Below are 27,320 nucleotides of genomic sequence, written 5' to 3' on the forward strand. Positions count from 1 at the left end.
GGGATTTGCTGCTTCATCATGAAAAATGTTTTATCATTTAATCTGCACCGATTGTACATTCATTAAGTGAACACTTTAGTTATTTTATTTACTAAAACATTTTGTAGAGACAGATAAATCAAAGATTTTTAAGACATTTCATATTTTACCTTAAAATAGAAATAAATTGTGGTACAGGCACAATTGAAGTTACCTCTCTTTGAATTTTGACTGATTACTTTCTGACACACAGAGGGAAAGTTAAGTTATTTCAATTATAGATAATTTTTCTTTATGCATAAATTAAAAGTTGCTTACATAAAATACAATAAAAAAAAAAATAATAGTGTTTTATCTCCAGATCCCATCTTCACATCTTTAATGTGTTTTTTTTTATATATATTTAAGAATTTGAAAGCAGTCACTTAACATTTTAGCTGTTAACGTTATTTTACCAAATCGATGCAGAATAATGTCAGTCAGCTTCTTCCACGTTCCCTCACTGTAGCCCACATTTGTCTTACTGATCATCTCCCAGCAGCAGATGAACACAACACTTTCCTTCTGAAGAGCAGCAGTTTGCGGTCCCATGCAGTGCTGCCCAGACTCTGGATGAGCTCCATGCCACAGTGTTTCTCCAGGTGTTCCCTGGCATGTTCTGCAATGTCCCCGCGAATTTTAAGGGTCTTAAAATGTTCAAAGTCTGAGCGTCCCAGCTTCCTTAGCCTCCTAGCTGCAGAGCGGTAGCACTTCCAAGGCTGAGCCTCCAGCAGGAGGTGTTGGCTGATCGAGGCCAGGCGAGAGAGGAGCTGCAGCAGGCCTGAGTCTCCATGGTTTAAATGGACCCACATGGTGACAGCCAGGCAAAGACTCAGGTGGAAGTGGGAGCAGCTGTGCTGGCTGAGGTAATCGTGCAGCTGGTTAACGTCTGTGGTGATATCCAGAGGGATGAAGGAGATGTTGTCGGGCAGAGGGTTGGTCTGCTGAGCCTGCTGAATAAGGACCTCGTCCAGGTCGAAGCCCAGGAGATGAACATTGCTCCTCTCTGACCCTTCTCCACATAATGGCTTCTGCACCAGATGCTTGTAAAAGGCCACGCTCAAGTCCTGCACAGACAAAATGAGGACAGCTCTTATCACCATGGTAATTTACAGGAAATTACTGAGAAAGACTGCTATTGACACACAATGTATGTGTCTGTCTGTGAGTCTTTTAAATTTGTCCTGTCAACTCTGCTTCAGGCTTTGCTTTAATAATTATCATAAACCAATCAGAGGCTGCGTACAACAACGAACATTCTTACTGGATGAAATGCTCAATCATTTCATTTATTTATGTCTTTTTAGAGGAAAAAGAAATCAAGCCTCAAGACTGTTTTCATTCAAAAATGTTCCTTAAAAATGAAAAATCGAAACTGTTGAAATAAAGAACACCTTTCTTTTAGGGAAGGCAGGATTTAACCTTGTAGAGTGTGTATGTGTGTGTCTGTCTCTATAACGGGGTTGACAGAAGTTTCTGTCCGTTTTCAGTATAAATACGAATAATTTTACAGGTTGAAGTTCTGAAAAAAATCCAGATGTTAATGGGCCATAAACAAAAACAGTCGACTGCCAACAGAAATGTGACGAAGCTCGAAGCTCTCAGGATTGAGAAGTATTTTCTGTCAGCTGTGTCCCGGAGTCACACACCCCTGAATTACATCCCACGTCCAGGATCAGCGTCGTCCGGCCGCCGCTGGGACTTAAATCCTGAAGAAGTGTGTTCGGGATCAGACTCAGCCGGTTCTCCGGAGGATTGAAGGTGTAATAATTTATAAAGTTTCCGTAGGGAGCCGCTCCTGGATCATTTATTTCGGCGGAGTCCTCATTCATCGAACATGTTGCCATTGTAATCGGTCCGTCTTCGAAAAGCTTCCGGGTGGAAACACCGGCAGTCGTTCAACTTTGGACTACAGTGTGTGGAGCTTTTATCTGAAAAAAAGAGGCGATGAAATTAAAACTTAACCTATCAGGTATAACAACCAGAAGTTTTCCTAATTTACTAACGATAAGCGACTGCGCTCTCGGAAAATAGTCTTTTCTACCTTTTGCTATGTTTTATTTTTGTTAGTTTTGGGCAGTTAGCGGCTAATAATAATAATAATAATAATAACAATAATAATATAAATGTCTATAGATGCTGTGGATCAGCTCAATAGGTGGCGCTCTGCACTTTCATCCTCAGATTTGTGATGAGGAGAAAAGCCCCCTCCGGCTTGCCGTACCTTACGAAAGTTGAAGGCAGTTAGCTTGGGTGCTAACTTCAGATGTCGGTGTGCAGACGCTAAGGACGAACCGAGGGCCACCTTTCTTTGTTTGACGCTTTAAAATAAAAAGGTAAGACAATTCACAAGTATCGGCTCCGGCAGGAGAAGTGACGAACACCGGAGTGTTTTATAAGCCAGTGAAAGAAGGCGCTCCGTGTGCTGAAGCTGGGTGACCGCAGCTAGCTTGTAGAGCTGAAGGTGAAATGTTGAGCTAACAGAAACTGAACTCATAAAACATCCGTTTGCTCTGAAGTCTGACAGGTTAACATCAGCCTGACATATTTTAATGTTGGATCAAACAGTCTGTTTAACGGTAGACATCGTAATTGAAAAGAAGCACATTTTTTCTGATCCTCCATGAACCCACGTTTCCTAATTTAGTCGTAACATATTGGAGATGTTGTAAAATCTGTGCTGGACGTTTGAATTATTAGTCAGAGGCTTTAGACGATATTGTGTCCGTCAATAGAGAGAGGAGGGTCAGTGAAATGTGCTGAGTGGTTTATCTGTTTCTTGGTTTGATTATGATTCTGTTTAAATGTGTAAGCAGTATTTCATTACTTTTCCTACTACACGACTTCTTACTGGATCTTATGAACAACATTTAGTTTTAATGTTTAATGTTTTATTATATATATTTAAAAAAGATCTTGTAAATTTACTGTATGAAGGACGATCCCCTCTGAAATATAGTAAAGTGCAAGTAAATGAGCATAAAACATGAATGTCACCTAAATACCTAAAATATTATTTAAGTACAGTAGTACTGGTGCATGATGTGGCTCAAACATGGTTTATATATTAGCATGTTGATGTCATAAGACAGTAGAAAATTTATTTAGTTTATGGATAAAGTGACCAGACAAAATGTCTTGGCTAATCTAGCAAAACCATGTAGATTTATTTATCTATATATGAATCTTGATCTAAAGATTTTGGAATACCGAACCTGTTTTAACATCTGTTCCTGGTTCCTTCAGGTCCATCATGACGTTGGGAAAGCGCCTGGCTGACATCGGCTACCGGACATTTTCAGCCTCAATGATGCTGCTGACAGTGTACGGAGGGTACCTGGCGGTCATGCGAGGATACCGCTACATGGAGAAGCAAAAGCAGCTGAAACTGGCAGCAGAGAATCAGGATCCTGATGTTATCAAAGACTGACATCCAATTGACTGATCTCACGAGCACAGATGTGGATATTCCTCCTTTTTCGTGCATTACAGAATCACAAAGATGCTTCTTCTGTGTGTGATTTCATTGTGAAGGGCTTGTACTCTCAAAAGGATGCTTTAGGTTTTGTTTTTGTTTTTTTTTGTTGTTTTTTTTGTTTCTTTTCCCTTTTTTAAAAGTTCTGCCAGAAAATTAAAGAAGAGCATATGTAATGCATCAGTGGCCTGAGAGTAGCACTGTTTTCAGAAGTGAAGCTGTAATTAATTGTATTATTTTATTAAAATGTTATCCATCACACTGTGCAACATGTTTCTGGACAAGACTTCAACAAGAGGCATTTTTCAACATTTGAATATATTTGGAAATATATTTTTACAAGGCACTCAAGTGAGAACATGATACCACAAACTTAGTACGGTCCTCATACCTGGATTCCTCTATAGGCAGTGACATCAAATAGTTTCATAAACATTTGGTCTCAGAAGTAAAAAAAAAAATTGTAAAATAGGACAAAATACAAAGCCACAAAGTAGACAAACAATGTGGTTAAAGGTTAAATGCACAAAAAACTTTTGACAGGGTGGAAACTGCTGCTGTTGAGTTTCACATGTGCTACACTTCATTCACAGAGGAGGCAGGTGTCTTTTGATAAAACCACATTCACAGAGTTATTTCTGAACGCATTACCTGCTATGAATATTTCATTTTGAAAAAGAAGTGCAACCCACCTCAGCAGCAGTTTCCTGTCCGGGGATCCAGTGTGAATTAACCCTTACAAACAGAAATCAAGTTCATCTGACCAATAAAACTGGGAGAGAACATTGAAACCAACCAACATCTGCAGCTTAAGTTAGCAAAATAAATCCCAGCATTTGTAGAGTGAGGCTACACAAATCACTTGCTCCAACTGATTTCCACATCATTTCCCCTCATCACAGGGCTCTTCAAAGCCGATGTCAGCGTCTTCACGTCCACCATCAACACATGAATGTACACACTCACTGTTTGTGTGACTGTAAGACAGACAAAGCTCTCGGGATGTGGTGAGGGTCTAAACTGCAGGGGGCTCCCGGCATCTGGCTCCTCGTCACCAGCTGCTGTGGTTCTGTGCTTGGTCCTTGGCAGCAGCACAGTGGCCGTTAGTGCCGTTTTCTCCCTTTGGAGAAAGAGCAGAAGTCTTGAGGCCATCTGTGGGTCTGTCAGCCTCTTCTTCTGAGCTGCTCTCAATGTCGCTGCGGACATCATTGCACACCTAATAAGACAGGAAATACAGATGTCATTGTGTTTTGTCTCTTTATACTGAGAGAAAGCTCAGTATTACGATAGCCATTTAAGAGGCGGTTTACTTGTCCTGCTTTTAATCTTTGACATTTCTCCTGTCTTAAAATGTCAAGTTCATATTTTTCCAAGTCATTTGAACATAACACAGACATATCCATAAAGTGTATTTTCACCAACTATAACAACCTGATCACAAGTTCTTGAGTGCCAGGGTGAAGGAAGAAACTCTTTTTTAATGCGAGTATTATTTTAAACACTCAGACCTTTTGTTTACAGCAGTGTGGCCACAGGTTATTTGTCCATCGTCCTGTTGTGTAACAGTTAATGACTTTTTTCTGCCTGCAAATGTAATTTAACGCACTGAGAGCCACGTTGAAAGGAATTTGGATTATTGTTATTCAGCTTCCTCTGAGTTAAAGATCTTTTCCATTCAATGTTGTGAAGTCTCCATCCTCTACATCTTCTTCGAGGCTGTTTATTTTTGCATCTTATTCCAGTTACCGAGCGAGTTCATCATCACAAGTCCAGGTTATTTGGAAAATAAGATATAAAACTGAGAAACAAAGAGGGGATGAAAATTTAAATACAAATCCTCGACTGAATTACTCACTATGAATGGAGACTGAACCAATGAGTTTCTTAATATTAAAAGGTAACAAGAAAAAACCAATGTGATGCGTGATGAGTCTGTACTGTTGGTCTTTCCTTTTCACTTCTCATGTAAATGACCTGTGCTCTTCCCAACCACAGGGTGGGAGTGTGAGACAATTCTAACTGTTGACTAATGAGAAACACTTGGACATACCTGACATTCATTACTACATTAACAATCACCACCAACTTTCCTTCTACTTGTTGCCTTTGTGCGTGAGGTTGGATCTAAGCGCTGAGCTGCACAAATAAACCCGTTGTAATGCCCCCAAGCCCTGAGAGTGGTGAGGATAGATGAAATTGAGATGTGTAAAATCAATCACAACACAGGGAGTGAACAAAAACTTACAGCGAAAAACAGAAGGCAAAGTTGTCAAGCAGACAGAGCAGATGGAGAAAAAGAAGAGAGCAGGGCTCATTGGACAAATAGAGACAGAAAAACAGGATCTCCCTCTCTGAATCCAGAGGGAGAGGAAGCAAACTGCGTCTGCAGAGAGATAAGACAGAGTCAGGGACAGATGGGGGAAACCAATAGAGGCGGCAAATTCATCATCAGAAATAGCTATGGTTTCATTTCCCTGAGCATTCTGTGATCACAGGAAGGCGTCTGAATGAAGCTGGTGTTCATCATCACACTCATCCCTTTGTTCATTATCCATAGGTTATTTAAAAAGCTAACAAACGACCTTCGAACGATACAATTAATAATGAGCTCTTTGGACAAAGTTTGAGCTGCATTAAATCTCATGAAATTACACAGTACAACCTGAACACAACGGAGCAGTGAAGTGAAACTAAAGCAGGAGTTCACACCACAAAGAGAGATGGAGCCTTGAAGATACCCTGTTCCAGTGTTGCAACACAGGAAAAAAATACCTTGGGTAAAATCAAACTCCTCGGCAGCTTTTGCAATTCAGTGACAAACTAATCATTTGCTCTGCAAATTGTCACACTTTCAGAAAGCCCAACGTGGCATCATTAAATTGTCTTTTCTAAAATCTGTATTCAATTCATTATCATGTGAGGAGATGGAAAGAGCTTGTTTTCAAATCTGACAAAGCTCTGCTTTTTATTTTTTTACTTGAAAATGACCTGACCTGACCTGACCTAATGATGAATGACTCACCTTGCCACGCAGCATGGCTTTGATAGCTATACGGGCTATGAGGTAGGACCAGATTATATGCAGCAATTGAAGAACCAGCAGTAAGAAGTTGAAGAGCCACCAGGATGGGAACGGCCCGACGATGGCCCAGCTCTCAAACATAGTGGAGTTCAGGACCCTGGAAAACAAGCAGATACAAAGATACATGTCTGTGTGAGGGCACATATTTGCTTCACAGCCTCCAATCAAGAAGTCCAGCTGCCCGTTAATCATGTTAATAACCACTCTTCTAATGGGGCCCATTGAAGCAGCACTATTGGGAAGCCAACGGCAACTAAAGAGGGGAGCGACATGGATGTAGTCCAATGTTCGGGGAGCGGTTGGTGAGGCGAAGGCTTCCATCGAATCCAGCTGAGTGACAGGAGGCTGTCAGCTGACCCAACTCCCCCTGCAGAGGTATGGATTTCAGTTTAGGTAGCTGTACCAGCAACACTAGCAACTGGCTCATCCACACCAAGACACTGAATATCACTGCTCAGGTTACTTTTGGCAACTGGAGGCTCCCTATTGTCTATTTCTCTGGAGGCCTGGCTTCAACATCCAGGCTTCTGCTGAGAAACGGTCGCTATCCACAATGTTCCATTCAACAGAAATGCAATCAATCAACATAAACATCAACAGCAGCCCTGCTCCCGGGAGCTGATTTACAGGGATGCTGGCTCTGTTGGTCAGAAGCTGCAGTCATCCTGGAAATTGCCTCATCAGATTTACAAACTGGTGGAAGTTAGTTGCCCCACACGATTTTCTAAATATCAGGCATTACACTGCAGGAGTGGTGAACACACGCTGTGTATCTCTGAACACGATTAACCGCTACAAGATATGGCCCCAAAACTAGAGAGTTAAAATATCAAAGCATCATATGATTGTGTTTTTTTTATAGAAACAATAAAAACAGAGCTTAAATAAAATCTTTACAAACACACTCTAAAAACTACAGCTAAATATATTCGAGATTCAAAGATTCAGAGGAATCACACAAATTATACACAACTCATCAGTAAACGTCTCTTCAAAATGGGCATCCTTTTTTTTTTAGGATGCAGAGCAGATACAGTATTTACTCTGAGACTGCAGGTGCCACAGAGAACTCACCATACTGGATATATAACAAGTCTTGTGATGAAGAAAACCACGCTAAACACAATGAAGAGGAAGTCGCACAGACGTTGGTATTTGGCATAGTTGGCCAGCTTGGCTGCCTATTGAAAAAGAAAACACAAATGAAGCATTATGAAGAGTTCTGCAAAGTGACTTCTTTCATCCACTTATCAACTCAATCAAAATCCTTGACTCATGCTCTGAATCCATTTGGATTCCAGCCAAGTGGAAACAACTGGAAACTCTAAACAACAATCATATTCATCTTTATTGTTTCAGAAACCAACCGATGTGAAGCAATAAGGCCAGTGAGAACAATAAATATCCTCAAAGGAAACTACTATAGCCGAAGCTGCACAGTTATCAACAGCAGTCATCTCCTCCTCCATCTTTTATGCTTTTCCAATTTTTGCTTGGTATCACTTCTTTGGCCTGTTAGGGATTTTTTTTTTGTTCAATAGCTGGTGTGATGTCAGAAATTTCATAAATTAGGTCATGCAGACAGACAAAGTCACTTCCAGTTTGAGTGAATGTTATGAAGATAAGACACTTAATAAAATGCCAATCTCAAATATTGCAGCAAGCTATGACCCAAACATGGAGAGCAGTAAAGTAAAATAGAGTGTGAATGATTTACAGTTAGTTTGTCAACCCCTCCTCCCTGCTGTAACTAACTGACCTCCAGCAGGAAGTCAGACGCATCATGGACACACATCACCAGACTCCCTACTCGTGCCATGTTGTTCACGTAGGAAAAGCTGATCAGGCCGACTGTGGCCAGGTGATGGATGAACATGATGAGGAAGTCCTGGAATGAAGAAGAAGAGAAGTAGAGTCAACATAGAGTTCACTGTCTCGGACAGAAACGCATCAACAAGTGTTTGAATTGCCATGAAATTTGGAGCGCAGGCCGACGTCCCCATCAGGATTATATCACCATCATTGCACAGTGTACACACAGCGTCCTTTTTTTTTGTAATTACTTTTTATTTTACTTATTCTCTAATTAGTCTATTTACCGACCCTGTGACGGACTGGCAGTGTATTTAATTACTGTTTACGTGCATTTCATATGACTGATCAACGTCTGTTATTAGTGATATAATCTAAGCAGTTGCTGCTTCTTTACGACATGTTTATATGTGAATCAAGGGTAAAATATAAGTGTAAACTGATATTCTCTTCACCTGCTGGTTTATCTGTGTGCTTAATAACAAACAATAAGACGATCTTAAACCGAATATTTGAAGTCAATGCAAAACTGATCAGAGTGACAGTAAAAACAACTTAGTAGTTGCAAAGTAAAAAAAAAAACAAAAACAAGACACAGTCTGACACAGTCTCCAGCGTCTGGGATCACAGACACACAATCTTTACTGCCAATCAAAGACCCACTCAGGTTTATTACCAAATCCAAGGCCATACAGATATAAAGGCTATTTCTGGTGGCAGACCTTTTAATAGCTCATAACTGATACATAAAACAAAATGGTCCATGATGCACAAAATGCATGATCTGTTGTGTGTTTTCATGTGTGTGGCAGCAGCAGTGTGTATGAGGTGAAGATAAAAGAAACCTAATTTCTTATAAGTGTAACCACCACAACGTTGTGGTTGTGGCAAAAGTTTCTATCAGCCCCACATATATCCGGGCATTACAAATGTCAAAAGGATTTACTCTGGACAAGTGTGACAAGCTAGAAATTTAACTAAAAAATAAAACTGCTGAATAACACTTTGAGTATTCAGCCATACTTGGACGGAGGGAGAAAAAGCAGGTGGAAGATTAATAGTGGAAGGCAACCTAAGACAAACAAACAAGCAGAGACAAAAGGGCCGAGCTGAAGACAGAGACATGTGCACCTGACCATTAAATCACCTGGACTGACAGCAGCAGATTGCCGGAGTTTGCAAAAGCTTTTGTCCTACAATGCGTTTGCTCATGGAACAACATCTCTTGAATGGGCTGAGGCCTGAGTGCTCCATATTTCTACACCGCATCTTCGTCTTTTGTCAAAAATATAATTCAACATTCATTCAGCAGTTTTAAGTGAATGTTACGACAAAATCTCCTTGATTACCCGAGTCAGGGCTGATGTCTCCTGACGTGGAGTTCGGGAAGTGAAGTGCCTTCCGCTGTTGACTAGTTAAATTTTATTTAAATGTAAAAAGCAGTATTACTTACATATCCAGTGACTATTTCGCCTGTTTAGAAATGATCTTCAATGAGCATGTGTATTTACAGAAAAACTTCAAAATTCAATTTGGAATATTCAAAATGATTAGAACAAACGTTACACAGTGAGAAAGACTGTCAGCTTCACACACACACACATCACACACATCTAGCTCTGATATGCTCCTATTGTGTGGAATTTCTGTAATTCTTAGGCATCCTCCATCCAGCAATCACATGACTTTAGTCTGTGTGCGGAAAGTGGAAGGCATTCACTGACTGAGCAGCACCAGCTGCACCCCAGCCCTCCCTCAAAAACAAAAACATGTGATCTAAAAAATTAAGACAACTGATAAAAGCTTGCAAAGTTACAAGGCAGGTTTAGCCTTTATCTGCAGTTACCAAATGAGGATGGATAGACACATTGACAACAGGAAAAAAACAAGGAGTGGCAGCTGTGGCGTATCCAGTGTGGTTTAATCGAACAACTCTCACCTTCCTTTTTATGTCAGTGAACTGGGAGAACATTAGTGACCAGTAGAAAGCCAGTTCTGTCACATAGTAGTGGTAAAGGCCTGGAGTCATGACCTGAAGAAACAGCAAGGACGGATTAGAGAGTTTAGAGAGTCAGTAAAGAAAAGGTTTACTCACACTTTTTTAAAAATCAAACAACAGTGGAAATTACTCAGTGATGACAATAAAAGGATGACACGTGATCAGCAGCAATGTTGCAAATCATGTCACCACAGATCCTGGGCCAATGAATCACCAGGTTACTTGAGCCATAAGATGTAGCACGATCTGCTGTCCAGCGTATTGCGTCATGCCAGGTAATGTTTCATAAAATGGGTTCAGTGTACGCACATTTGTTGCAAAAAAAAAAAAAAAAAAGCAGATAACAGTCACGAACAGCCTGCATCTTGCAATGTGTGATGGCCTTAATCTCCGTCTACCTGAATGGAGCATTAACCCAGACAAAGCTTTTATGACTAATAATAAAAGAAAAGATGGCATGCAATGTATCTGAACTTTACAGATGTAATCTGGAAAGATTTGAATGTAAATCTGTAGCTGGGGCTGGTAACTATGGAAACGTGTCTGTGAAACATAAAAAAAAATAAATCCTGCCCTCCCTTCCGTTTTAGCATCAATTAGCATTACAAATGCATGAGATAATCACACTTAAGATTTTTCTTTCAGTACTATTAATAGGATTTAACCTTTCCAGTGGACAGTCTCATGACAGGAAACGAAGGCAGAAGGAGGAGGACAAAGCAGATGAGTATAAGGTTCCCTTTTAAAAATTGTACTAAAGAGAGTGAGCAGGAAATTTTACAGTTGAAAGCTTTGATTTGAGGGTTGAATGTGTTGTTGTGTGATTATAGTGCTGGCAATAGCATCTTAGTAATGTTGTTTCTAAGCAGCCATCCTGGAACTTGTGTGAACAATAAGATTAATTTCGCACACCAGCACAAATATGAACTCAAGTATTCCGAGATTTACCATCAATTATTTCATGATCCAGTCCTCTAATCAGAACTGACAGTCAAAGCTGTCCCTCCTTATTAAGTAAATAAGATGTATAATAAGGTGTTTTAATTCCAAAAATTATAGTAAAAAGTACAAAAGGTATAACATCCAATGCAACACCGCTGCAGAATGGTCCATTTCTGACTTACAGGAGGAGACGTAGAAGAGTCATACCTGATAGGGGTAACCATACCAGCAGTGCCTGGTGTCCCACATCCAAGGGGACTGAAATTAAAGATGGATTAGATCAGTTTATGTCATTATGTATGAAATTATGACCAATCAAATATTGTTGATATCACAGCTTCCGAACTCAATTTGAGTGTGCTCACCTGCCACAGAAACTGAAACCCATAGGTGAATATACCCAAATAAAATGTAAACCTCCACCTAGAAGTGCCAGAGATGAAATTATGATTCAGACATTTTGACACATTTGAGAAAACATTCCTTTGCCCCAACTCCAACATAACAAAAAATCCTGACTATATTTTAAATCTAAACAGGAATAATAACAGAAAAAAGGAAGGAAAAACCAAAAATCGTAATTATTAATTTGGCGGTTGAGTCCTGTCATCACAAAGACAGAAGCCTCAGATCACAAATACACACTCTATAGACCCACACAGAACAGCACAACTACTGTATGCACAAGCCTGCAGGGCGGTTCAGGGTGAACTAAATCAGCAGGAACCTACATGCTCTCGCAGAACTTAGTGTGCGTGCTGGGTTTATCTTGGTTCCTGCGGTGTCTGAACCAACGCTGGACCTTTCGCACCTCCCAGTCCAGCTGCTTGGACAGGCCATCCAGATGGCGGGTGTCTGGATTCTGTGCAGAGGGAGAAGAAACAACAAACAACTTCATCAAAGATCAAAGACTAAATGGAATAATTTCACTAGTTGATCAACAGAAAAATCAACTTGTGACTATTTTGTTGATGAAATTCTAATTAAAATAAATTCTTCATGACTACCGTTTTTTTATGCAGGAAATTTTCTCCAAAATGTTCACAATTTTAGTATGTTTTATCATATTAAAAATATCAGACGATGACCTGGTTTGTAATGTTGAGTCTCTGGTTGTCCTGTAGTGTGACTGAACTTAAGACTCTGTTTGTCCACACACTGTATCATAGTGAAATGCACTGATACTCCTTCACAAAGAAGCTTTTTTAAAAACGTAACGATTAAGGAATACAAACTTTTGTGATGGATCTAAACACTTTCTCCAGCACTGCATTGGGCTGAGCTCTTCTTGCAACTCCTGGTTGAAGGTGGAGAGTCCGGGCACAGGGACCAGCTATAAACCTGTGACAAAGGTCAAGATGGGTGAAACAAAAGGGTCACTTGTTGTTTTTTAATGTTTCCACACTGGCTCTGAAAGGAAGAGCATTTTTAACTTGTCAGGTTTAGCAATTATCAAATGTAATTCATAGAAACTCTCTCCCTTTCTATCCTCCTCAGGCTGCACCAACGGGCTGAGCATCAATCAGAGAGACAGATGTAGCTAATGTGTTGCATTAGCCTGGAAAGTTAATGGCTAGTGGTGGATGAAGTATAGCACAAATTCGCTGAAGGGGAGTTCCTGAAATTCCCAAATGATTCTGTGACATCTTCTTCATTGTGGGAACAGCATGACCTTGAATAACGCCGGCCTGTAGTTCTGTTCTGCATAGTAAGGGGAGCTTCGCTTCAAGCTGAGAAAAGCTTCAAGTTAACCCTGATCATTTATCTTATTAAAGATGAAAAAGCTGTGCTGTGACTGACAGGTAAGGCAGATAAATAACTTCCAATGTGAAATCTAAAAATAAACACAGAAAATGCCTTTCTAGCCTTTACAGGCCACTTGTGGTTTCTGCTGTCAGCTGTATAGCTGTGGGAGCTAATGGCTGGAAATATTTATTTGTGAGAAAGAGGTTAGGAAAGCCCAAATGCCCAAACAAGGATTAAAACCTTTCATTTAAATTTAATACAGTGAACGACAACAGAGAAAACTCAGTAGTAACCAGTGAATCACCTTCAGTCTGATCTAGTCCAAAGAGACGTGGGTACACACACAAACAGGCAGAGTAACAACAGGAAACACAGTATTAGACAACGGCAAAATTAATGAGCCTTTAAAGAAGTAGAAGTAAAGAGGCCCAATAGATCATTTTTGCACCTACAGTGTCACTTCTGCAAAAAAAAAAAACAAAAAAACAAAAAAACAAGAAAACCAACCATCCCTTTAGTCTTAACCTGTGAAATCTATCTCTATCTAATCGAATCTCTTTCACAGAAAGAGAGAAAAAGAAACTAAAGCTAACCTCACAGTGCTGTTGCTTGTAACGACATCTTGGTAGGATTCACATTGGTACTGAAATGTGTGAAACAAAGTTAATTTGCACAAACCAAGGTCTGAGCTCACAAGATCGGTCAAGGCAAGTGCAAGATGGGTGGGCTGTTGAGATAGAGCCAGCTATTCATATATTCAAAAGGAGAAATAATTAAAGAAACAAAAAGCTTCTTATACAATTTCAAGACTTTGCACTATGGCGATAAGTATTCAATAAGACAGAGCAGGGATCATCTGGTCTATTTGTACAGGAATGGTTGGAAAGCAAAGGGGCTGTATAGGCTATAAAAAAGCTCTGAGTATCTCCACTCCACAGGTCTCCACTATATTCCTGACAGGTAATAACAGCTTTATCTGATTGCAGTGTAAATTGCAATAGTTCGGGGTCAACCATCCATCTTTCTTCTGGCAATAAGACTCCAACAAGAATGCAAACTATGTGTGTGCCTGTAGAGAAAGTGTGTCGACTACTGAGGGAACTCTGTGACAAGTCAGTCGGTGCTGAGAATAAACTCCCCCGTACCCTTTTGAAATGTCATGGTATTACTTGATAATGTGACCACACAGCTCTACACAGCACCAGCTGAAAGGGTTTTCTGTCCAAATCTTAAGATTTAAATATGAGTATAAAACCTGATCATGCTGAAACATGAACTGACAGATCCCATTAAAAGAAAAAAAAAAAAAATACAAATGAAAGGTTAACCCTCAATCTCAAATTTGACACAGTTGAGGAAAGTAATGGTAACGTAAATGCACATCATGGTCACGCATTTACAAAAGCAGATGATGCAAAAAAATGTACGTGGCGCTTCTTGTTCAGACTAAAGAATTTTGTGTCTGTATATATTTCACATTGTCTTTCCACCATCAGTTTAACTAAAATATTCAAAACATTTCCTCTAAGAGTGCAATCACGCCCACAAAGAAATACTCTAAATACTGCATAAATGCAACTATCCCAAATATGGCGTCAACATAAAATCTGGTGTGTACAAGACGCCTCTTCTGTATATCAGTAACAGTAAGAGATAGCAGTAAGAAAATAAAGAGAGAAAAGAGATGAGTTTCTGGTGAATTTTATATGAACAAAGCCTTTTTCAGCTTCAATGAGCCGCAGATGGCTCCATATCAGACATGAGTCACACCTACTGCTCCTTTAAGACAACCAAGCTCCACACGATCAGGTGTTTCAAGCATTGGTTCAATAATAGTGAATCCACTTTGAACTGCAGCTAAACTCCTCCTTGACAAAACTTCTACTTCTTCCTAGTGTAGAATCTGACACTCACTCTCAGAAAGCTATTGTATTCTATTATGAGCAAAAGAGAGGGGGAAAAAAAAAAAAACACCCCACCAGGCAGCACCGCCTTTTGGCTGACGCAAATCCACTTGCACTTCTTACCCACCCTGTTTTTTTTAATGTTGTGTCTTTGAAAGAACCAGATTTTCCTCTCTTTACTCTGTTCTCTTGTGCGAGTGACGTTTAGGTAGAACAATGACGGGTATGCAGATGAAAGTGCCTGGATTATGTAACTATATGGAACTACTATGTCCAAACTAGCAAGCATTCATAATCTGTATGTGTCACACAGACAGAACAAAACTGAATGTGGAGCAGCTTGTAAGTGTGACTCACTTTAAACTGGCTGTGATGAGGTTTTTGTTGGGCACCTTGATTCCATGAAGGATCAATAATGCACAGTAATGTAATCTGTAAATCCGACTCAGCAGTGACGCTTTCCATCTCTTAATGTCTCAATTAAAACTGTTTCTCAGTCACATAGGTAAGCTAAAGGACAGCGTTTATGTGGCACCGATATAGAAAACGTTATCTTGCAGCAAAGCAGCAGAGCGATCCTCGCAGCGTGACGTTCTGTTTGACAGGCCGCTGCAACAGGAGGGTTAAACAGGCAAGAGCTACAATGTACTGATGTATGTCAAACGTCAAAACATCCCTGTTCCTCCTCAGGAGCCGAGCGCTCCAACATACACAAAGCGTGCATGGATGCTCGCAGCCTCCGCGGTGGCACGGGGAAAACCTCCCAGTGCCACGGCCTGGTCTGAGGCTCACATCTATTCATAGCACAGCACTGGATTGTTTGAATTGTTAGAGTCAAAGCTTGTCTTGAAACAGGATTGTTATTTAAGGTGGAAGACAGTTAACTGTGCCAGAGAGTGTCAAACTATGCGGTCGCTAAACAGAACCCTGTGAGCAGGACGTCTGATGTGCCCCATCAACTTTTAATTTGTGGTTCCGTCCCTCTCAGCTTTTGACAGTTTTGAGAGAGTAGCTACTTTAGAAGAAACGGTTAAAACGGGCAACAACAAATTACAAGGCAAGTCTGGCTCCTCCTAATCTCACACACATTTCAGTTTGCGGTTTGAACTCATGACACAGCTTATGAGGGCCCAGGCCCCCGCACACATAAAAACAGCCTGGCTACTCCCATTTATAAAGTCAGTGCCAACAGCAAAGCCGTGATTATGATCAAACGAGAAGAAACTGGGGCGGCTGGTTGGGGTGAGGACAGCCTTCATGTTAGTCACTAAGAGGAAATGCCTGCAGGTAAAAGAGGAATCCATCAACTGTGCGGAGTTCACACGTTCTTACTGTGGCTTTCCTCCAGGTACTCTTGCTTCCTCCCGCCATCCAAAGACATCACATTTGGTTTATTTGGTGACTCTAAATTGTCCGTAGGTCCGAGTGGGATTGTGAGTGGTTGTTGGTCACTGTCTATGTCTGCCCTGTGATGGACTGGCAACCTGTCCAGGGTGTACTCCGCCCTTGCACAATGTGAGCTGCGATTGGCTCCACAACCCCAATATACACATATGTAAACATGCACAAGTAGCAGTTTGAACACACTTCCCTATTAATTTAAATGGGAAACAGATATACAGAGAGGGATTCATTCATTCATCTTCAACCGCTTATCTGTTTCCGCGTGGCAGGTGCTGCTGGAGCCAATCCCAGCTCACATTGGGCGAGGACGGGGTACAACATAGGCAGGTCGCCAGTCCATCACAGGGCCAACACACAGAGACAGACAGAGACCAACAACCACTCACACTCAGACCTACGGACAATTTAGAGTCACCAATTAACCCAAACGTGATGTCTTTGGATGGTGGGAGGAAACCGGAGTACCCGGAGGAAAGCCACACAGGCACAGGCAGAACATGCAAAGTCTGCACAGAAAGGCCCCGGGTCAGGAACGGAACCCACAACCTTCTTATTGTGATGCAAAAGTGCTAACCACTACGCCACCACGCTGCCCGTCCAGTCTATAAATCAAGTTGACTAGCAGTCTGCTGTCAACTGAGGTCAAACTGTGATCTTTGGCGTTTGACACAGTTTGGTAGATTTTAAATGGACTATGTTGGCCACACTGCAGCCCCCCTCCCTTCTTACAATAATCACTTTAAATCATTTTCAAAGAACAAGGGTCATTGAGGAAACGCCCACTCAGGGACAAAGCGTTGGTAAGCTCTAATGGTGCATTGCCATTGATTACTCAGTCAGTCACCATCAGGGTTTTACAGCTGATGTTGCTGTCATTAAGCCAAAAATGTCACAATGGAAAAACAAATGCAGAAAAAAAACGTCATCCTACTGATGATAAAAAGACTAATTTTAGGGCCGTGTTATTATGTTTGAGAGTCTGTGTGCCTCTTAGATAAAACAGTATGACAAAGAAAAATGTGAATGTCAATGAAAAACTTTTTAAGTGTTCAATGCTGAAGCATTTAAAATGGATGAAGCAGTGGACATTAAGAGGCATTCAAATGTAAGCATTGTGAGGTGAAGTTCAAAGTTACAATAGGCAACAAAACTGAAAACAACTACATTGTACCTTTTGTTGAATTTTGTGCTTAAAGTATTCCAAATGTCTCCAGTAATTTTTTTAACCTTGAGAAATCTTACAGAGTGGGACAAATACTGCTTCCCACCATGAAGCAGTGGTGGTTGTTTAATTCCATGACCATGTGCCTCTTCACCTCACTAAACTCACACAACAGTTTCATTAAGTAGGTCTGACATGGACTCTTATTTCCATTAATATGCCAATTAGGTCAGAAAATTTAGGAAAAAAAGCTTTTATAATTTTGCAAAGCATGAGGAAATGGGTGAACGGGGAAGTGACTAATTGACTTAGTTAATCAATATCCAAAAGAGCTGTAGATTGATCTTCTGTCATTGGATTGATCATTACAGTTCTCGTTTTAGTATCAAAGTGAAAGAAGAAATATAAACTCAAGATGAATATTCTTGAAATATCTGATGACATGCAGAAGTTGAGGAAGAACACAAACTCCCAGGGTGCATTTGGGAAAGAAACATTCAGTCATGTGCTGCTAAAAGCGGAATAAAACTGGCAAATATTTATAAAGCTACAAATGATGCTGTTAAAGAAAACTATCTGTAACAGTTTTGGATTAATTCAGCTACTATGGCGGTGAAATATTAAAATGTATTCATTCATTCAAGACCGAGTGAGCTTTTCCTGATAAAACAGCATTATATTGTCGTATTTAGAGCACCTAGACAAAACTATACAAAAGCTGTGGGAATGTTACATCTTAGACAATCAAATGTGTCTATTTGAAGTAAAGATTTCATTAGTGTTTTGCCATCTAGTGCAGTGTGTGTGCATTTTAAATGAACTGTGTGCTTTGCAAACAACACAGTCTGTGTTGAGTCTCTACAGACAGACCAGCAGGAACTCAAGCTGTAGTGGGATGTTTTTCTCCGATAAATAAATGAATAAGCTGCTCAGCCAGTTGGAGTGTGGAGCAGTGACAGAATAACGCTCTCTGATAACATCATCCTGGATTCCGTTGGGCTCCGTCTCTGCTCAAGGACAGCGTTACACCAAAGGGTGACAGCCAGTCAATGTCAGCCTGTGGGACAAGCGTGCTTCTTATCACAGGCCTCAGCAGCTTCCCGACACCTGCTTTTCCTCATTTACGGCCACTTCACTCAGTCTAAAACACACTGGCGTCAGACCTGTAGGTGTGAAGCATGTCTGAGTGACAACAGTACTCACCTCATTCAGAAGGAAAGGAATATCTAACACGACACAGACTTCTATCACCTAACCTTCCTTGTTATCACCTGTGTCGTAGAGCGTTGCTCCTGATTTGCGTTTCTGTTTGTTGTCACTACAAAAATCTTTTTACTTTTACATGCAATGCAGTCTGACCAACGGTGATTCTCTCACTGTTTTTCTTATAACATTACTATTAAAAAGCGGTTTGACCTGATCGAACCGCTTTTTAATGCTATGTAGTAGAAAAACCAAGATATATCATCAACACCTGTTTTGTGTTATAGGTAATAATGATGACCATGAAATAGGCAATCACAAATATAACAGGTCTAATACGATCAGAGCTTCTGTACATCTTGTCATGGTAAGTGGAATACCTGCAAACTTAGTCACTTCAATACATTAACACAAAAATCATGTAAATATAATAAAGTCACTCAAAGATAGTAGATGAACAGCATAAAATATTGAAATTTCTACTGTCTCATGAAATCATCCTGTGCTGCCTGAAAATCTTCACTTCATCTTATTTCGAGTTGCTACTGATCCATCACACATTTATTTTCTTATCCTGTAGTGCCACACAGCACGAGTTGAGAACAATGAACTTTAATTTGTTTTAACGTCGCTTTCCTCTTTTATATTTAGACTAACAGCCTAATGGAGACGTATATTACAGGTTTGTCAGGATTTGGAAAGTGGAACAAATTATAATAATGATAAAATGAAACGTGGTGGTCTCAGGTCATTCAAGATAGTTTCAGTCACTGTATGGGTGAAAGTGGTTTTCCTGTCACGGTCAGCTGCAGATGGCAGATAACTGGTGCAGGAGTAAGATTTAGTTCAACTGACAGGAGAAAGCCACAGCTTTTTTTTTTTTTTTTTTTTTTTTTTTTAAACAACTGGCGAGTTTATCCGAACTACACTGGTTTGTCAAGCTTAATCTTTACATCCCATCACCCCTAATCTTCAGACCGACATGCTCCACCAGAAGACACTAAAACTTCCCAAGGAGAAACTCCTCAGGGGGCGTTTCAATCAGATCACTTGGCTAATCAGGTTTCACTGATGAGATAGAGAAATGGACTGACCCAGCTCTGGTCACCTAGACCGAACCTGAACTTTTCTGAAGTGGAATGCCACAAACGTTCTTTCTTGTGAATATTATAGTAGCACGCTTCCCTTTGTCTTATCTGTCTGCTCTTATCTGCAGAAGAGCGTCTTACAGCATAATAAGATATCCCAACAACATGTCAGCTTCGTGGCAGCATAAAAACGACTGCTCCTGTTTGCCAAGGCCAGATGTCTCCAGGACATCTTCACTCGGGTGTAAGAGCAGAGGCCTGCAGCTGGCTGCTTTCCAAATGTGCACCAAGCCAAAGTGTATCTCACACGATGTCATGTCATTACATTATTGCCTCATGAAGGAGTTTAACCTTTGCACAAGACAAGGTGGATAACTCCAATCATAAATTCAACATGAAGGGGGCAGTTCTTTTTGGAGAAGCAGCAGGCCCGCAGGGCATTGGAGGCACATGTTCATCACTGGAGGACAAGTATAGACACACAGGCAGTCAGGTGATTTACTAGACAGACATGTCCAGAGTTTGGGGAAGGGATGGCTGAGATTTGATTAGTTGTAGCTGCTGCATTCGCTGCAGTTGGGATATTTAATGCTAATCTAGTAGACAGGATGAAAGTAACAGCAGAGTTATTGAGTTTTTAATTAGTTTTTTTTTTTTACAGAAGTACTGACAGTGATTCAGTGGTGTTTGTTTGTTTTTAATAAAAGTTGGCGATCCCCTGAGGTAACACAGCCACAGATCCGATCCTACAGCCCCCAAAGCCATCTCTGTGTGGGGGGGGGGCGTTTTTTTATTATTATTATTATTATTTATTTTTTTAAAGTTGTTGACCTGAACTGAACTTGCCCCAAATAAACCCCCAATCTGGGGGAGTAAACACGAACCTCTCGAAGATGATCCGGACGGCGAAGATCCCCAAAGCGAGCGGCAAGGCGGCAAACAAGTGTCCGGCTTTGGGATACTCCACCCCGGGCGCTGGGTCTGCCAGATCCGCCCAGGTCACGTTGTGCGGCAGCCAGAACCTCTCGTTCCAAAACCAGGCTGAGAGAGCCGCCATGTTCGGGACCAGTTCCTGTCCCCGGCCGGGCGGACCCAAATCCGAAAAGAAAGGATGTGCGGAACTCGTCGGCGGCTGCGCTGCTTCTGCGCCACCTCAACGAAGAACTCAGACCTGCGTCAGACACTTCCGGGGGGGCCTTTCAAATTAAGACGGCGCGCTCCTGCTCGTCAGTGGCGGCAAATTTAAAACAAAAAACAAAAAACAAAAAGAACAACAACAACACACACTTCAGCATCTAATTTAAGATCAATTTATTTATTCTTTTTACTTCTAACAGACTCATCTAAAACACCGAGGTTTGTATTAGAGGGAAACTGAATTCCTCATTTCTATAAATAGCACTTAGTCTCAGTTCAGATAAATGTAGTTTGCTTACCAACATTTTCTGTTTACTTTTGAAAATGCTGATTTATCTGTCTAATAATTTGGTTTAAAATTAGTTATTTTTGTGGTGAAGAGTTGGGCTAATTACGAACGTCCTTAATTTTCATTATTTACTACTAATTTATTGACTAGCCACTTTTTATTTTATTTTATTTTATGTTTTTCTGGAGGGGGGTTCTTAAAATAGTCCATCCATTTAAAAATACACCAACTTTATCCTCGTTAAGTAATTTTTTTTTTACCCTAATTTTGAAAGGGACACCGGGCCACTTCCTGTGTGTTGCGGCTGTCAGCGGTGAACTTGACGCCCTCTGGCCGGACTGGATTGAGGAAGTGCATCGAGTCCCTCCTCCCTCTCTGCAGGGATGGGTTCAATGCACGCATGCATGGCATCCATCTGCCTGCTCTGTTGTTCTGCTGCGACCAGCCTGCAGTCACACTGTTTTAATATTTAAGTCGTGGTGGTTTATTGTGGAAGAGGTCAATAACTTCCGCTCGATAATCTGACAGATATGTTATCCGTGAAGGTGCCTTATCTCAGGAGATAAAGGGGACTGTAGGTGATAGGCCTGTGATTGATGAGATGGCTCACTCATGTGGTCAAAGGGCGTATTGCAGCTATAAATTTCTCACGAATATTATGTAACATCATGAAGCCTGATCTGTTGCTTTAAAAACTCAAACATACATCAGTGAAAGTCTGTGCATGTTACATGTGGAAACTTTGGGGAGGAATAAAAAAAAAGGATGACACATGACAGTGACATTATGATCTCAGTAGCACCACAATGGTAACCCTTCGTCTGTGTTGTTGTGCAGGGGTGAGGCAGCTGCAGTGCCACCCGCCATCTAATTATAGATGGATGCCTGCCCCTTTGCAGTGTGCTGTTATTAGAAATCTTAGAGCACACTTGACTCAATAACTATTCAAGGGATTTCATGACGGGAATCCAATATCAAATAATGTAACTTGAAGGTCTGTGATGTAACTGAGCAAATGAGCTGGTAACCATAAGAGATGAACACTAGAGGGACCAGAGGATGTGCATGGAAAGGAGTTATACTTTTGTGTTTTATAAATGAACATAGCACTGGCTGAATAAAGTATACGTATGCTACTGCATACCTTGTCTTTAATCATGCTGTTATCCTCAATGCAGTGTCAGGACTTAGCATTAATGGGACATCTTGGCATATGGGGATGGCCAGATGGCTGTTGAAGACAAGCTGGCGTCTTGCATTTCAACAGAAATCCCCAGAGATGTGTTTTAAAGAATTAACACAACACAAAACTTGTAAAAAAAAAAAAAAAAAAAGGTTGAAAAAGACCAGAAACACTTTTAAAGACGAAATTATACATAAATCTTGTTGAACTAATTACCACTTTGAATGGCACAGCCATCCCTCATGAGGACCGTCACCCGGGGAGGACGGGCTCCGACAGAAAGGTTAAAGCGGACGCTGTAGAAAATGGTAAAGGTGAAGAGTTTAGAGTGGCTGAGCTCAGGTCAAGTTACACTGAGGCTGCTGCACAGTGTCCTGCAGACAGACACCAGCAACCTAGAGACACAACTCACTGAAAAAACACATAGAGCAAGATAAATAATTTATTCCAAAATAAATCTTTTTAGGTCATCAGTTACATATTAAGAAGTCTTGCAGACAGGCAACATGGTGAGAGTTTTGTGTTCAGTACTTAGTTTAATGTACATGTCAGTGAAAGGGCAGGCAATGGCATTTTTTACCGAAGACATTATTTTCTAAATAGTCACATGAGTGTTTGTATATTCTGTAACATGAAGTCAAATTTGAAAATGTTTCAAATTTCTTTTGCAGCAGCATATATGAAGATGAGAGGAGAGATGGCGAGGTGGTAAGTTACGCTCCGGGTAAGTGATCTCATATGAGCAGGTCAGCACAGCAGCTCGGATAGATGGAGGCGTAAGACTGAAACTAGAGGAGACAGGATTTCAAGCAACCTTCATCCAACCTGTTTGGCCTATAAACACAGTAGTTCTGGTGTTAAAGTCGTTCCCCAACTTCCATCCAATGATCGGCACTCATCTCGGTCCTTCACATGTGCTCTGGATGGTTCTGCAAGCAGCTGATGAACTCCGTGACTGGCTTGCTTTCGAAGCAGATCTGGTAAACAGCAGTGAAAAGAGGAAACCTGGGGAGGTGAAGAATAATGTTAGAAGGATGGAAATTGTTAGAAGTAGAAGTCAACGCTTGTTTGCTTTTTTTGAGTAGAAAAAGATTTATACCACTCTAGCTCTGTATGGTGACATAAATACTGGAAACTTTCTCTGTCTGTGCCTCAGCTCCTATGAGATGTAATAACCAAGAAATACTCATTTTGAACATAGAAATTTGGGCTTTTATGAAATGAGTCAGCAGCTTGTAATTAAATTTTTAGCTGAGTCAAATGAGCTAATTAAGATTTCCCCCAAACGTTGAACTTGTCCCTTTCATTTCAATGAAATGTAAATATTCATAAAATGTGATTAAATTAAAATTAAAACATCCAAAAACCTGAAACCGTGGAACTCATAGGTCGTGGCATGTCATCAGTCAAAGTAGTCCGGATGAATGTGTCTCATAAGACGTAAAAAACAAACAGACTTACTTGTCCACCATGTTTTTCTGTTTGAGGACTTGATGAACTTCAATGGCAGTGGCTGGTCCTTGAAGCTTCTGGCCATTCAGCAGCTCGTTCTCCAGCTGCTCGATGGTCTGAACACACAGATGGTTTTCATAAGAGGAGAATGATAATAAAAAATTCATCATAAAACTCAGGAGAGAACTGACTGTCCCCTCGTACTTTGCCTGTCTTGGCAAAAGCTTCCCCGATTTTGCGGTTGCGTCCTCCATAGCAGGTTGTGATGAGGTCAGCAATCCCGCAGCTCTCCAGGAAGGTGCTGGGGGAGACGGGGCAGTTTGTGCAGAAGACCTTGGCGAAGGCGATCATCTCCATCAGGCCAAGACGAATTACAGAGGCCTTGGTGTTGTCTCCGAAGCCTAGGCCATCACAGAAACCTGCTCCCACAGCTACAATATTCTGTCAGGGCCAATGAGGAGGAGACGCTGCTGTTAATGTTAACGTTAGTGCTGATGAGGAGAAAGCATTATCTCCACAAGATAATCCTTTTTTCACATAATTATGCCCTCTGTGCTTTAAACAAATGCACACTAGCTGTTAAATATTATTGCCACGTAAAGAAACACCCAAACTGTTCAAAATAAAGTTTATTCCCAATTAGTTTGTAATATTCAGTGTTAAAATGTTTTGAACCATTGCCCCACATTGGCAGAGAGCAGATGAAAAATTTAAAGGTACACTTTAAACCTTTAAAAAAGATGGGTGACAGCAGATCTCAAGACCACAACTGACTTTTGAGTGAATACAGTTCAATAACGTGTAAAGATACGGAAGTGTTTTTTTTTTTTAATTAAACACATAATAGAAGCCTTAAAGAGAAATTTCAGCCAGTGCTTGTGAATAAAAAAAAGATCAGATTAATGTGGTTCGGGGTTGAATCTGACCTTGAGAGCACCGCAAATCTCCACAACATCAGACTCCTCCACCACAGTCACTCGGAAGTTGGTGGTCTGCATCAGCTCCTTCAGAATAGGCCCGAGGGTTTTATCCTTGCAACCTGTGACCAAGATGAAAAAAAAAAAATAGTATAACACTTTTTTCCCTACCATAATAGATAATAAAACATCTGCTTCAATGAAAACATGGCAAATCAAACCTTGCTGTTCTGAAAAAACTATTCTGATACAGCTTAAAGCTGGATACACACAATTTCAATTATAATACTGACTGTGAGCAATAACCTTTTACATGGATAATATATCATATCATTGAAAGGAAGTCTAAGAATGAAGAAAATGATATTTAATTAGAATATAGTCATGTTGTCCCCTGCAAACTCCAAATGATTATCCATCATAAAGGATCACATAACATAAGTTTGATCAGTGTTTTACCGTTTCACCCTCATCCTGCTGATATCTTATCAAAGAGTCGAACTCCATACCAATGGTTGTTTCACAGAACTTCTCATCAGCCACTTCACTGGCGATGTTTGCTCCCATCAGGACCGTCATGTTGATTCCCAACTTGGCCCGGATGACCTCTGAGATCAGCTTCAGACCCTCTGGACTCGCATCGACACCCTGTGGGAGACAGCTGGGCTCAGAACTCACACAAAGCAATCTGAGAGCCTTCGTCAGATCTAACACAAAGTACTGAAAAGGTCCGCAGTCTTAGCAGAGCAGAAAATGTTTTGATAAGGAAGGCGTTACCTTGATGAGAGATATTCCTACAGCGTCCTTCTTGATGTGGCCTTTGATGGTGTCACACACTCTCGGAAGGAACTGGTGAGGGACCACAAAGATCAGGATGTCGACTCCTTTCACGGACTCAGCCAAGTCTGGAACAGCCAACTGTGGAAGAGAGATGTCCTCAGACACACAATACAGCTGGAAACACACACCACATGTTTCTAACACAGACCAAGCATCTTCACTGCTCACCACATTGGGGGGTAGCTTGTGACCGGGCAGATATTTCACGTTTTCATGGTCTGTGTTGATGATTTCTGTGAGTTTACGTCCATTCACGGTCTCCTCGAACACCCACATGTTCACTGTGGTTTCAAACTTGTCATGCTTGGCTGCATTGGCACCCACAATCTTGGCAATGGCAGAGCCCCTGTGGACATGCAGAGACATGAAGATCATCCAGTGTCAGGTGTTAACGTTTTCCAGGCAAAAATAACTTTCCTCTGCTTTTAGCTGTTTGGATATTGTAGGTAAACTCTGGTGTTAAAGCCATATTGGTGGAAAGAAATAGTTTTAAAATGTCTTATATCATCCAGTTGATTTTCTGATACTGTTTGTCCAACTCTGACTTCACATAGCAAAACATTCTCGTACTGCTGACAGTAAAGGCCACAGACCTTTTCTCACAGAGAGCAGTTGGTACAAAACCTATTTTAATATATTCAAAAAAACAATTTCAGTGTCATTAATGGCTAACTGCAGTAGTTATTAACCCAGAGTAAAAACTGACAGCTGGGGCATTGGCCTGCATCAATCCGTAATGGAGAAATTCTTTTGGCCTACAAAATTTTTCTTTATGAGATCACCTTTAAATGTCACTAAGTTTGCATTTCCAGCACATATCATCTTGACTGTCACAATGAATCTCACCCATTACAAGTTAACGGTTAAGGTTTGAGGTACTTGTGCAGCACTGAAGTACTTCCATTCTCCGCAACATGCTTTCATAAAGTTTAATTTTGTCCTTAGGGTTCACCACTAATGAAAATTAGAGTTACTATACAGATTTGTTCAAAATCAGAGATAAAATGGAAAAAGCAACTGCAATAAGTTCAAATGATGCAATGATGCCAGTTTCAACCAACTGCAGCAAAGTTCACAATAGGTCAGAAATAATTCTTGAATCATTTTGATGCCGTTGTGCTTTCAGAGTAGTATTGCTGTCTCCAAAGACTTCTACCACTGAATAATGTAAAGGTCATGCTGGCAGAAGGACACCCACATGACATAAAGGCCAACTCAGCACAAACGCTGCAGAATGATCAAAGGCAGGTGTCGTTTTTTAATGTAGCATGTTGAGTCCAAAAAATAATTTGTACTCAGTCAGGGTTGGTCCTGGAGGAAATGAACTATGCAAAGAAAACTTCAGTCTGCAAATGCCCAATTAACAAGTTTGTGGATCAAAAGTTGTGCTTTATATTCTTAATTTATAAGCTTTTAAATGACAAAAAAAAAAAAAAAGCTCACCAGTTACCAGAGCCAACCACACAGACTTTCTTCGGCGCTGCCATCATGTGTTTGACCGAGACAGAGCTGCTGCTGCTGGTGTGAAGACAGACTGAAGCTGGAAGTGAGTTTATTTATACCAGGCAGCTGCTCAGACACACCCTCTATTCAGGGTTGGTCTGCTCTGTCGACCCTCAGTGACAAACTCTCTCTTCTTTATTTTTACAAACACCCACACAGAAGTA

At 40.8% G+C, this 27,320-nt stretch overlaps 4 protein-coding genes across 5 annotated transcripts; 1 reads left to right on the forward strand and 3 right to left on the reverse strand.

Moving 5' to 3' along the window:
• Positions 1–149: 149 nt before the first annotated feature.
• bcdin3d (BCDIN3 domain containing) lies at positions 150–3,638 on the reverse strand. Its single transcript, XM_029501512.1, has 3 exons — positions 3,234–3,638; positions 1,668–1,949; positions 150–1,085 (listed from the first exon to the last, which is right to left on the reverse strand). The coding sequence occupies exons 2-3, from the start codon at positions 1,863–1,865 to the stop codon at positions 507–509; spliced, it is 777 nt and encodes a 258-aa protein (XP_029357372.1). The 5' UTR covers positions 1,866–1,949; positions 3,234–3,638; the 3' UTR covers positions 150–506.
• Positions 2,221–3,746, forward strand: cox14 (cytochrome c oxidase assembly factor COX14). Its single transcript, XM_029501513.1, has 2 exons — positions 2,221–2,354; positions 3,265–3,746. The coding sequence occupies exon 2, from the start codon at positions 3,272–3,274 to the stop codon at positions 3,446–3,448; it is 177 nt and encodes a 58-aa protein (XP_029357373.1). The 5' UTR covers positions 2,221–2,354; positions 3,265–3,271; the 3' UTR covers positions 3,449–3,746.
• Positions 3,713–20,986, reverse strand: cers5 (ceramide synthase 5). Its single transcript, XM_029501511.1, has 10 exons — positions 20,720–20,986; positions 12,564–12,669; positions 12,060–12,190; positions 11,694–11,751; positions 11,536–11,586; positions 10,327–10,419; positions 8,335–8,463; positions 7,650–7,756; positions 6,516–6,672; positions 3,713–4,709 (listed from the first exon to the last, which is right to left on the reverse strand). Exons 1-10 carry the CDS (start codon positions 20,890–20,892, stop codon positions 4,545–4,547), a joined length of 1,170 nt encoding a protein of 389 aa, XP_029357371.1. The 5' UTR covers positions 20,893–20,986; the 3' UTR covers positions 3,713–4,544.
• Positions 20,987–22,868: 1,882 nt separating this feature from the next.
• Positions 22,869–27,177, reverse strand: LOC115043556 (glycerol-3-phosphate dehydrogenase [NAD(+)], cytoplasmic). 2 transcript variants are annotated; one of them, XM_029502118.1, is made up of 8 exons: positions 27,097–27,177; positions 25,822–25,999; positions 25,591–25,662; positions 25,323–25,461; positions 24,823–24,935; positions 24,101–24,337; positions 23,906–24,012; positions 22,869–23,449 (listed from the first exon to the last, which is right to left on the reverse strand). In XM_029502118.1, the coding sequence occupies exons 1-8, from the start codon at positions 27,141–27,143 to the stop codon at positions 23,353–23,355; spliced, it is 990 nt and encodes a 329-aa protein (XP_029357978.1). In that variant the 5' UTR covers positions 27,144–27,177; the 3' UTR covers positions 22,869–23,352. The 2 variants fall into 2 exon arrangements, with proteins under 2 accessions (XP_029357978.1, XP_029357977.1); XM_029502117.1 differs by having other exon boundaries at positions 25,591–25,731.
• Between the last annotated feature and the right edge of the window lie 143 nt (positions 27,178–27,320).

This window comes from Echeneis naucrates, chromosome 5 (assembly GCF_900963305.1).
Source record: "Echeneis naucrates chromosome 5, fEcheNa1.1, whole genome shotgun sequence".
Taxonomy (NCBI): Eukaryota; Metazoa; Chordata; class Actinopteri; order Carangiformes; family Echeneidae; genus Echeneis; species Echeneis naucrates.